This window comes from Monopterus albus, unplaced genomic scaffold (genome assembly GCF_001952655.1).
Source record: "Monopterus albus unplaced genomic scaffold, M_albus_1.0 scaffold277.1, whole genome shotgun sequence".
Lineage (NCBI taxonomy): Eukaryota > Metazoa > Chordata > Actinopteri > Synbranchiformes > Synbranchidae > Monopterus > Monopterus albus.
In genome coordinates, this window is record NW_018128157.1 from 70,604 (window position 1) to 82,850 (window position 12,247).

At 48.1% G+C, this 12,247-nt stretch overlaps 2 protein-coding genes across 3 annotated transcripts in view; one reads left to right on the plus strand and one right to left on the minus strand.

Annotated features, from left to right (window-relative positions):
* Positions 1-332, plus strand: part of LOC109972998 (inactive ubiquitin carboxyl-terminal hydrolase 54) — a 41,974-nt gene extending 41,642 nt beyond the window's left edge. Inside the window, 1 exon segment of the mRNA XM_074527684.1 lies at positions 99-332. Within this exon segment, the coding sequence (XP_074383785.1) occupies positions 99-332 (234 nt within the window).
* A 2,968-nt stretch (positions 333-3,300) lies between these two features.
* The window catches only part of mmrn2a (multimerin 2a), a 25,055-nt gene continuing 16,108 nt past the window's right edge, over positions 3,301-12,247 (minus strand). For both annotated transcript variants that reach the window (XM_020622312.1, XM_020622311.1), the window contains exons 5-10: positions 8,792-9,234; positions 8,298-8,468; positions 7,248-7,712; positions 6,104-6,446; positions 4,676-5,161; positions 3,301-4,504 (exon numbers count right to left, since the gene is read on the minus strand). In XM_020622312.1, coding sequence (XP_020477968.1) covers positions 4,101-4,504; positions 4,676-5,161; positions 6,104-6,446; positions 7,248-7,712; positions 8,298-8,468; positions 8,792-9,234 — 2,312 coding nt within the window. In that variant the 3' untranslated portion in view covers positions 3,301-4,100. The remainder of the gene's footprint in view (positions 4,505-4,675; positions 5,162-6,103; positions 6,447-7,247; positions 7,713-8,297; positions 8,469-8,791; positions 9,235-12,247) is intronic.

Consider the following 12,247-nt stretch of genomic DNA (forward strand, 5'->3'; position numbering starts at 1 on the left):
ACTCCGTCCCACCTCAGGCTGCCAGGAGAAGCCCCCACCCAGCCACGCCGCCTGGATGTGCCACCTGAGAGTGACTGGCGCCGTGACACCCCCTACAGGACTATGCCACCCAGCTCTTCCTGGGACCCCCGCAATGCTCACCACCACCAGTCCCTCCAGAGGACCAACTCCCATCCACCCCGGCCCCGCAGGGACCCCCACCTCTGCTCACTGTGCCAGCAGCTTCCTGCGGAGCCATCACGCCCCTACTGCCCGTCCTGCGGTGCGTACATGGCTCGGTTCCGCCCGGGCAGCTGATCAGGCTCATGTCTTCCTCACATGTCCACCATTAGATGCAACATGGAGTCGTCAGGTTTTACCACATGCCAACACGTGTTTCAGTTCATCCTGAAGTTTCGGAATAAGCTCTCCAGTCTGCAGCAGCACAGGGAACCTTCCACTGTCAGAGGTTTTATGATGAGCAGTGTACCGACCGATATCAGCTCACCGCACATGGGTCAGTGTTGGTCATGGGAGTTTATTATTATTAGATCATATCAGTTGTCGGTATCACTCGAGCTGCAGTGAGCAGGACTGAGACGAGCGTTCTGCAGGGAAACAAGCGTCGTTTGTCTCGAGCTGCAGATGTGAGCAGACAGCAGCAGGTTCCTGAGCAGCAGAGTCCACACACTTGGACGCACCATGAAGGACAGGAAGTGGATCCTCCTCCAGACTTTGACTATAAACCTACTAGACTTCCTCCTCTATTTATTTACTAGGCTTGTCAGGCTGAGCTGTGCAGAGATCCTGAATAACCTCCTCTATCTTTTGCCGCTGCTCTGGGGTATGCAGCAGCCGTCTCATCTCCAGGGTTTAGATGAAGAGCTAAAGCTTTGATTTGAAGAGTTGCAGCTAATATTTAGCATGATGTTTTCTGACCTATTACAGCTTCTACATTTATTGTAATGATATATGCAGATCTTTTTTTAGCGCAGTGACTTGACTGCATTTAACTCTAGTGCACTTCACAAGTGTTGCAGGTAGACGTCTTCTGCCACTGCTTTCTGTCTACGCGTCTTGTGTTCAGGGAGCAGCTTCTGTTTCTCTGCCCAGAGTTTGGTCGATCACTTTGTTACGTATTAACAGCTTGATCTGTCCTCCAGTGGCACTTGGCTACAAGTACTGACCCTGCCCATCTGGGTGTCCAGTTGAGCTGAACAAACAAACCCAAGTCTGGTCGCATGCCTGGCAAACAGCTCACGTTACCTGAATGATCCCAACTGCTGTTTCCTGCAGGTGTTGATCATTTAAAGTACAAAGGAGCAAAATGTGAAAGGTTAACTTTGTCCTGATTTATCGATCCATCTGTAACGTCTCCATCGCTGCAGCAAAACGAACTCTGATCTGCTGGTTGATTGAGCTCAGCTTTTCAGACCAGACCTGAGGTGGTGACGGTAACGATGCAACAGAAGAGAAGTTATTTTTTCACCATGTTAAAGTTCTTTTTGTCTTTTTGCTTAGCCAGATGTTATTGTGTTGGCTTTGGTATATTTTTGATGCTTATTTTTCTACACTAGCTTAACCGAGCTGATCAGGAGGTTCAGAGCATAGAAGATTATTTTAGTAGAATTTGTCACATTTCCTGTTGCGGCTGCTCACGTGCTGTGTCGACCTTCAGCAGCGTTTTCTTTGCTACATTTATGAGACCAAATTTGATTTTACCAATGCATTAAAACCCTCAGCTGGAATGATCGGTGTAAAGACGTACCTGTGGTGAAACAGGTGCAATGTACGTTTGATGACCAAAGAGAGAAGCTACAACAGAAACACACATAAAATTGATACACATTTTGATTTTTCAGGTGTGATGTCGCACACAGCAGTTGAGCAGTTGGCCAGTTTCTTTTCCTGCTCGTTCCACAGACATGTACAGAAGCCCTGAGAGCCTAGTGGTAAAAAATCTGGTGATCCATTTTCTAAGTCTGCTCTATGACCTAAACATGGACAAAAAAAGTTTAGTCTTGCAAATCTTTCTAAGTTTGGTATTTTTTTCCCATCTGTGAAATAGGTGGGAAAATGTTTTGCCAGGATCATTACTTTAAATGAGTTTTATTTTTTCATTTGTGAATCAATGTTTTTGGAAGGTTAGTTTTATTTCTAGTTTTTGTAATGCTCGTTTTGGCCACACGGGGGCACCACTACGACATGCAATCAGACTGTTGTCTTCATCTTTTCTTCCAGTTGAGTTTTAATTTCTCCATGCATTAGAAAAATGAGCATCACAAAAAACTTTTTTCACCTGTTTCACAAATGAAAAACTAATTTTTCATATGTTCATCAGTTTTACAAATGAAAAAAATGTTCCTTTGATCTGGGCAAAAAAATAATGAAGCAACAAAAATGTTCACTTTTTCACAGGAGACAAAATAAACATTACAGCATGTTTGGAAACCAGTTTTACCTTTTCTCCACTTGCCTCTCGGGGAGTCTATAGCCTCGGTTCCTTTTGTCAAAGCAGGAGAATCACAGGTGAAACTGATGTGATGAGTCCACCTGTGCTTCCCTGCTCTGGGTCAAACTGAGCTACTGGTGTCTTCGTGTTCTGCTGACAGAGTCTGTATTTTTGCAATAAAGTCTTCAGCAGCCAAAGGACTCTACTGCGAGTTTTCTGTGTCTCAGAATCTCAACCAGGCTGTCGACACCCGAGTCACACGTCTTGTTTCTTGCCGATTACGGAGTCTGACACGTTGACCCTGTAGGAAACCGTGTGTATCGAGAAAAACATGACGACTTGGTAATTTTCTTGGCGGGTTAGATGTGGGCTGGAAACAACGCACGTGTAAAACCACAACATTGTCCAGCATGATGTACCGGTGCTGGTTGGTGTGTCTCGTTCCCGTTGTACGCGATTCTTTAATAACCATTGGCGTGAGAAGTACTCAGACCCTACAGTAATACTACAGTGTGGAGATGCACTGTCACAGTAGTTCAGTAAAAGTCAAAGTATCGGCATCAAAATGTACTACAAGCGTCCTAAAGTAAAAGGACTTGGGACGGTAGAGGATATCGTTGGATTATAATTTCTTCTGCATTAATGTTTCATTATAAAGTCCTGCCAGGGGCTTGGTCCATAACAAAACATGGTCATTTAATAGTTTGTGATATCTTGTATCAGGAATCTGCATCTGCAAAGAAACTGAAGCTGTGAAGTACACGCAGCACAGTAAACAGTACAGTACTTCGCTCTGAAATGTAGTGGAGTAGAAGTATAGTGTAAAAGGAAATATGAGTAAAGTAGCTCAGCGTTGTACTTAATTATCTGCTTATTGTTGATGATGATGTTCAGAGGTTTCACAGTAGTTCTATGTTCTGAGGAACAGGTTTCAGCCAATACATCGTTTTTATTTTTAATCTCAGTTACCAGTCAACAGGTTTGAGGCTCAACAACTTAAATGTCTTCCTTCTCTGACAACTGCTGATGAAGATCATCATGAGCAGCCGCTGAACGGACGCTGACTGTTTGTCCCCGTCAGAGGGTAAATGCTCACTTTGCTGGGTCAGGTTTTTACATCTTGTATTCTCCTCCAGCAGTTCATGTGTACAGCATCTTGTAGTTATGAGACTGTATTTGTATCTTTGTATACAACACACTGCATTTCCTGGCAAGTTATTAGATAAAAAATCAGCTAGAGCCCTGAAAGTTAACTGAGAAACAAAGTCTATACGTGAGAATCTAAAACGCGTTGACTCAAAATGGGAACGAATGAAGTTTATTAGGTTCCAGGTTTTTCATCCTTTCACTTCCACCACGTCGCTCAGCTTTACATAAATATTCTGCTCTGTGTTTTACATAACTATACTGGACTTTACAGACATTTTGCATACAGGTGACTTTATGTACAAATATCTTGTTCTTGTGAAATATGTGAAGTAAAACTTCCCTTGTGTAACGACGGTTTGTACGTAGCTCTGCTGGTGTGTGACAGAAGGCTCAGCTCAGCTGTCCACACGTGTGTTGGCTTTTCTGATTGGTCCTTTGACCTTCCTCCACTTGCTCCCCAGCAGCTCCGCCCCTTCCCACCCTCCCATTCGCTGATCAGTGTCTTAGATCCGCAGCGCCCTCAGGTGGTCCGGTGGAGCAGCAGCCCAGCGAACACATTGTCCTCTGACTCCACCCATGCTCCTCCCCTCAGGTCCAGCCTCACCTCCTCCCCCTCCCTCAGCAGCAGGAGGCCCACACGTGTGACTGGCCCCGCCTCTGTCACTTCCTGACCGTGTAGAGACAGTGGCGCTCTGCCCGACTCCCTCCTCAGGACCACATGAGTGGGACCCAGCTTCAGGTCTAAGGTGAGGACGAACAGGTAGACTCCGTCCACCAGGGCTGTGAAGGTGCCAAGATCAGGGTGGAACTGACCGCGGTTGAGAGATGCTTTGAACACAATGCTGCCGTTAGAGACGCCCAGAGGAGACGCAGCCACGAACAGCAGCGAGGCTCCTGATAGGCCAGCCGGGACATGGACACCACCTGGAGAGAGAGATGGGGTCAGGACTGTCCACAGCTTGGGGGGTCATTTGAGTCTGTGTGCAGTCGGTGCAAGGTGAAGTGAGGTCTTTCTGGATATTTGTAAAGTTAGGAAGCTGATAAAACTGGGCTGGGTTTAGACAAACACAATACTGTCGGATAGGGCCCACTGACCTGATGAGTCCCTCCTGCTTCGATGGTTTTCTCCTCTTCCTGTTGCCTCCCGCTCTCCTCTCTTCTTCTCTTTGCTCTTCACCAGCTGCCACAGTTTGTCGAGCTCCAGCGTGGCGTCTGATGCCGCCAGCACGTCAGCGTTACTGAACACATTCTTGAACACCCTCAGATGTTCCTCCAGCCCTCTCTTCAGCCACACTACCTCCGCCTGCAGTTTGGCGTCCACACCAGCAGGTGGCGCCGCTCTCCCAGTGGAGATGTTCGGGCAGGTGCAGGGCTTCTCCTCCAGCTGCAGCAGTTTCAGCCCCAGCTTCTCCACAGTCTTCTCCAGCTTCCACAGGTCACTGCCGTCGCCGCTGTGCTCGGGGTGGAGGAGAAGCTGCTGCTCCCTGGTTGGACCTCCACTGCTGCTGCTCCCTGTGCCAGGAGGAGGGAGGTGGGAGGACGAGGGAGGCTGGTCAGCAGATGGCATCTCCTCTCTGCCTCCTGGGAGCAGAAAGATGAACAGTAAGTCATGTTAAAGTACAGTTTGTCAGTCGATGCCACAGCCAAAGGATGAAATCACTGACAGGAAGTGAGCTGGCAGGGTGGGGAGGCGCCTCCCATGTGGACAGGTGAGGTCACAGTGGTAACGAGTCAGTTTGTGGATACACTGGATAGATACGGTAACACTTTGTACTCGAAGTTTCCCTATTTATCAGCAAATAAACATGATTTATACTCCAGTGTAGGAGTACACAGCTGTAAGTCCAGGTGTTTAGTAATGTGCAGTATTCGTTCTGACTTGACTCCAGCTGTGGTTTATCTGCTTCTACAGCAGCATCCACCTCTGGGAGTCACAGCAGGAGTCAGAGCTGAACACTGAGCTGCATCAGTCAGGTAGAAACCATGTACTACTATGCTGCTTATAAATACTGCATAGGGGAACTTAAGCATTATGAAAGATTACATTTTTGCAGAACTTTGTGGGTGCAGGTGGCGTGCACTGATCTGTGCTGAGGAAACACGTCACCAAAGGATCGCCACCTTAAAGGATGGCTCTGGCTTTTTAACCACTGTATCTCCCCTAAAGGTGAGTATGGGGACTCTCCAGCTAATTTCTCCACTGCAGAGATTTGAGGTAACAAAAAGTGGCATCAAACCGCGTCACCATGGCAACCGGTTATTCTCTGAGAGAGTTCAGTCATCGTTTCTCAGAATCTCAAAGAGAAGCAGGTAGAAAGATCTGGCTGTGGTAGCGTCACAGCCATGTGCACAAGAGGATCACCGGGGCAGACAGTCCTGCCTTCCTCAGTGACAGCGAAATCAGCACCAGCTACAGATTTTCACTTTTAGAAGAAACTCAGCAGGTTGGAACGCGCTGCAGTTTAACAGGAGCCTACATCCTCACTCTACTGTGGTGGAGCTGCAGTAGACAGTGCTTCATACCTGGTCTGCTGCCAAGCAGTGATGTGATACTCAGGTTGTGTCCTCTCAGCTGCTCCTGCAGGCCTAGGATGGAGTAAGCTCCCTGGTCCTGGGTGGGCCTCTCCAGGAAGTCCACCACCTCCTCCCCCAGCAGCAGCTCCAGCACGTCGCTGTGCCGGATGGCGTCTTGGAGCAGAGAGTTGAATGAGGCAGACAGGTGCTGCATATTCTCCTTCAGCTTTGCGTCCGTCTCCTTCAGGTCCGACACCTGGGCCAGAGCCACCGTCACCGAGCTGGTCAGCTGGGCCAGGCTGTGGTCCAGAGCGTTGGTCCTGCTCTGCTCCGAGGCCAGAGCCTCCTTCACCTGCAGGACAAGAAAAGACGGTGGGATGACTAAACAGCATCATTAAACATCTCGGGGTCCCACTGCTCAAAGGCTCGGTAACACTCTGCACCGGCTGGTCCCTGTAGTGAGGAAACCGTGCACGTGATAAAATGTGAGCAGATCAGTTCTGCTTCAGCTCTGTAGTTTGATGCAAATAAAAACTGTTGCCTCATGAAATACCGGATCCTTCCACCTGTTACTGAGATGAAGACAAAGAAAAGGCCTGTCACGTGCACGGTTGTGTTGCAGCCGTTTCGTGACCTCGCTGGTTTTAAAGTACAGTCTAAACTGGAGGAGTAACTGCAGCTGCCAGGAAACGCAGTGAAACGGTGGCTCAGGTGTGAGTACCTCAAAGCTGTACTTCACCGCAGTACGTGCACTTTCAGTCACTTATTAAATTAATCTTTGTCTTATTGTCTCACGCTGCACTAGGAATAACACAACCTCAGTATTTTCTAAAACAGCTGCATTATTCTTCTGAATAGATTCTGTTGAAACAACTGAAGTCAAAGTAAAAATACATTTTGTTGACAGTACTTGTGTAAATTTACCTAAATAAGCGTGAAGTGTGCGAATGCACTATTTTGCACTGCACTATTTTGCACACTGGTATGGCACTATTTTGCACACTGGTATGCCCACGTGCACTATTTTGCACACTGGTATTCCCATGTGCAGTGCTGGAATGTAGCTAAGAACTTCTAACAGAGTATTTTTTCACAGTGGTATTTCTATACCTAAGTGTCTCAGTACTGTGTCTCCAGTAGAAAGCGGTCCTACCTGCTGGAGGTCATATTGAAGTGCCTCCACCTGCAGCACCCAGTCACTGGCCCGGCCCCACTGCTCCGCCCATCCCTCGCTGGCTTCGTCCAGGGTCAGTCTGTTTTCGTTGGCCAGCTCGGTCACGTTGGCCAGGCCCCTCTCCAGCCGGACCACGGCGGCCCTCAGCGCCTTACAGTCACAGTCTCCAGACGAACCGTTCCTGTAAATAGCGGTGTACAGGTAGTCCACGTCATCGTCCATCTGCTGCAGCCGCTCGACCTGCACGCTCAGGTTCCCCGCCAACTCGTTCAACTGACTCAGCACCTTCACCTTCGCATCCTCCACCTCCAGCCCCGTCTCCATGAACAGGACCTGAGTGGTGCGGGCCGCCTGGTCGAGCTGCTGCTCCAGGTTCTGCACGTCCCTCCTCAGCTGCTGGATGCTCCCCGAAGCCACCTCCACATCCTCCATGAGCCCGCTCACCTGCACAGCATGTGACAGAGGGCTTCCATTTAAACCTTCTCCCTGATGTTTTGTTTGTTTTAACGATGTTGTAATGAATGACTCAGTCACAGTGACGGCTTCAAAAGCCACAGAACCTTTCTCACATCATCTGATATTTACTGTTACAAAATGTGCATCTGTATCAGCAGCTAATAAAAAAGAACAGCAGCTCCTGAACTGAAACCTTGGTGGTGTTTACTAATTCTGTTCCATACATCCTTACAATGGGCCCAGACTATGTAAAACGTGTTCCTATTGGTTCTCATTATTGTCAGCGTCCCCATCGTAGCTTCTTGAGTAACCGACTTGTTTTTAAATCCCTGCTTTAGAAGTCCCACAACAACTCGGGTCAATTGCCGTCACTTTGGTTCTGGTCACTGTAAGTTTCACGGCCAGTACCAGATCAGATAAGGCAGGTTGGAGCCACCTCTGTTTCCAGGATGAGTCCTGATGTTTCCTCAGGAGAAGAACTGCTCCTGGTCTGACTTCAGGGCTTCAGTGACTCCAAACAGGGTTATAGTTAACATCTAACCAGGACAAATACATGTACTTAGTTCAACCCACCTTCACCGTGTTGTTGACCACCGTGTTGTCAAGTCGTTCAATGGCTTCCCAGAGCACAGATGTGTCTGAAGACTGTGGTGCCCAGGGTGTAGGGAGCTGACCCTCCAGCTGGTCCTCAGGGCCCTCTGGCCTCAGCTCAGACAGGGTGGTGTTCATAGCCTGCAGGCTGGCCTGAGGCCAGGGACAGAGGTTGGATGGTGTTTAATCATTTTGTTGATTATCGGTTACGGCCCCATGCACGATAAGACACTTGTTTGTTTTCTCAAAATAATAGTAATAGTGTTAGGGTTTGTGCTGTGCTGAGGACAAAAGGCCTTATAAAAACCTTTTGCCGACATTACATTTTTTGCATTTACTTTCTGGAATAGTTTGAAGTAAATGCATTGACTGGAAGGTCAATCGATCAAAACCAAAAGTGGGTGAAAGATTAAGAATCAGTGAAAAGCATCAGCAGGTTCAGTCTCAATCCGCAGGCGTCTGTGACTCTGTCTCACCTGCAGCATCTTCTGCTGGCGCTTCAGCTTCACGTCGATGTCTGTCTTGAAACTGGTGAAGTTGTAGTGCAGCATTGCATGCTGGGTGTGCAGCCTGTTCTCCATTTCTGTGTGCTGGCTCTCCATTTGCCTCCGGACCTCGCTGATGTGCTGAAACACCTCGTCCAGCCTGGCACCCACGTGCTCCTCTGTGACCTCATCCAGCTCGGGGCCTTCCGGGGGCCCTTGCTGCAGCTCTGGGCCCTGCTGGCTGCTCTTCAGCTGGGCCATGTCACGGGCCAGCTCCCCTACCTGCTGGCTCAGCTGCTCCAGGGAGCGGTTGAAGCCCTCCAGGACCGGCTGCAGCTGGGACATGACCAGGGCCATCATTTGGTGAACGGGAAGGGCGGCAGGGGCTTCTGGGTCCAGCAGGGCGTCTCCAGCAGCAACCACCTGCTCTACCACTGGAAAACACACATTTACAAACACCATTCAATTAGAAACAACAGTGATTTTCATGAAAGAAACCATAATTGTTCCGTTGTAGGCTGAGTCTCCTGCCTCTAAAGCAAAATCAACTGTTGTATAGAAGATGATGCAGTGTAGAAAGTAGCAGTGAAATGCAACATACATGTTGTTAGGGTTATTTTATCATAGACCGAGTAGACGCAGCAGCAACATGCAAGATTCTGATAGAGGCCACTTTCTGTATAATGACTTTTACTTTGGATACTCCAAGAACAGTTTGCTGGTAATACTGGACATCTACTTGTAGTGGAGTGGTTTTCAGAGATGCATTTTGAAAAGTACACAGACTTTGGAAAGCAGGAGTATTTCTCATAAAGTGAGGACATTTTGGGGGAAGGTCAGCACAAACGCTTAGAATATTTTTCACACAGTAAGGAAGTGAGGACACACAGTGAGATTCCTTCGATTCTCCCTCTGGGAAATAGCAGATTTCTACATTGTTAGCGAGTCTGAAATAAAGATACCATCCCACAGAGTGTTTTTTACTCCCCCACACCCGCTTCTATAAAAACACAAAGCTAATCTTTATCGAGCGAGGGCACAAAAACACTCCCTGGTGAATGATGGCTCCCTGGGGCCCTCTGCCCTAAAATGGAACCAGTTTAGTTTCCACACTGGACCATAAACAGCCCTCCGCCTGGAAAACCACCCAGCAGGGAAACAAAAGCAGCGACAACAGTTTGGAGCCCCTGTGCTGCCGTCTCTGGAAACACCAAGGGGGGTCAGCGTCAGAACCGGCCCAGCTGTTTGCAGCAGGACAGCTGCTCAGAGATGAGACGGATTTCACAGCTTGTCTCTGTCATCTCTGCTGAAACAGCCAGAACAGGCAGTGACTGCAGGACATTACACATTTCCTGCAGAAGGCAGAAGCTGTAAAACCCACATCAGCATCACATTTCTCAGGGAGCTTCCTGAGGCCTCCTGCTCCCTGGAAGGTGAAAGCATGAAATACTTTTACTGGCGGTGGCACTGCAGGAAACTGTCAAACTATCATGGAGGAAAGTCAGACAGTAAAAAGCCAAAGGTGTAAAGTGACTTCACGTTATGAACCATAATTTACCTGCTCACTGTGCAAGAAGAGAGTCAAAGATTTAGTTTAAATGGGGCTCAGAGCAAAACGAGGACAAGGACACGCTGGAAAACCAGACCGTGTCTTGTAAAGCGAGGACACTGCTGTTAGGTGTGGACTGTTTGTTGGAAGACGAGTTCTTTATCTGGAAACTGAGAAGTGATGATTTTGGGAAAGGGTGAGGACATTTTCTCAAGTGTGTTTTTATAGAAAGTGACTTTTCTTGAAACTTAGCATGTTTACAAAGTACCTTTGTTGGGAGGGTGTGGACATTTTGAAACACTGGTGATATTTTCTGGAAAGATTCATGATCAACTTGACTAGATAGAAGAAAATGACATCGCATCCACAAATTAGTTGGGACACTTTGCTAAATGAGGACATTTTATCAAAGTTGAGATGTTTAAGATGCTGAGGTAACTTTTTGGAAGGTTATTTTTCTAGAGGATGGGGATGTTTTTTAAGTAAGCGTGTGTTTAGAAAATGAAGACATCCTGTGGAAGGCCGACACTTTTGGTGAAGCAGGTTCCTTATCTGGGGCTTTGTTGTTGTAAAGTGAGAATTTCTTCTGGAAAGTGAGGACGTGTTGATAATGCGGGCTTTTGTCAGAGACATGTTTGGAACGTGAGGTGCTTTCATGGAATTACAACCATTTCTTCCTGCCCTCACTTTTCGACAAAGCTTATTTTGTTGTGTCTGGGTTCAGTTTAAGGTCAGAGAATGAGGAGCATGTTATGACAGCGAGGGACCTCTCAGATACAGAAACATGATCGTAAGCGTTTGCCTCGGGTCACTGCTGTCACTCTCCTCTAGAGACACACTCCAGACGACCACCCTAAAAACACACACACTCATCTCAGCCTCTTTCCTCACAACCTGTTTTCATTGCAACAGAACAAACTCTCTGTGGGTACAGGAGGGTCAAAGGTCACGGTACACTGAGGCTACACTGCAACGGAAAGCCCCAGGTCACCTCAGACTCAGCCCCAGGTCACCTCAGACAGGCGTTTGGAGGTTGAAATCCTCCCCCCCTGTCAGTTGGCAGCATTGCTGTCAGTGTGATTTACGAAGTCGCACTGAGCCGACTTCCTGTTTGGACAGAACAATGTCTGTGGTACAGCTGCGGCTCTGTTTGCTTCTCCTGACGTCTTTTTGTAAATGTCACAATTAAGACACCACTTTAACGAGCCATGAGACGCAGGACACGGGGACAGCCACGGCAGAGAGGTCGGGACATGGGACAGATACAGAAGAGCCTGAAGGAAGCACTCACAGCATCCCTTCTGGGTCCCTCTGTGAGTCCAGACCCTGGTCCAGCTCACCACCCTGTGCCGTAGACCTCCACTGTTGTCCACCAACTATTAATGTCACAGCTCAGTTAGAAAGGCCCAAACACACAACTCCAACGGGCGCCAAGGCGTACTCTGACAAATTCTTCTTCCTAAGGATAAACACCTTTATTGGCCAAGTATGTTACACACAAGGAATTTGTTTCCTGTACAGAACCGGGGCAGCCATCTGCGACGCCACCTCAACCGATGGCTCTAACCATGACGGGGACTGTCTCAGTAATGGAGGCAAACACGTTACACCAGCTACAGCTAAAAACAAGATTTATAAATGCGTGTGGTTATTTGTGCATTTGTGAACACAGCGTAATTAGTCCTCACACACTCGCCATGATTACTGAGTCTGTTGACAACAGCAACACTCGGCAAACAGCCAATCAGATGGCAGCGTGGCAGCAGGCATTCAGTCCCACCTGGCACCTGCTTTCATGCCCGAAGACTCAGACGTCTCCAGCCAGGGGCATTTAACCACAATATGATTCTGTCAAACACAAAGCTTCTGTAGAACAATAATAGCAGCACGGAGGAAGA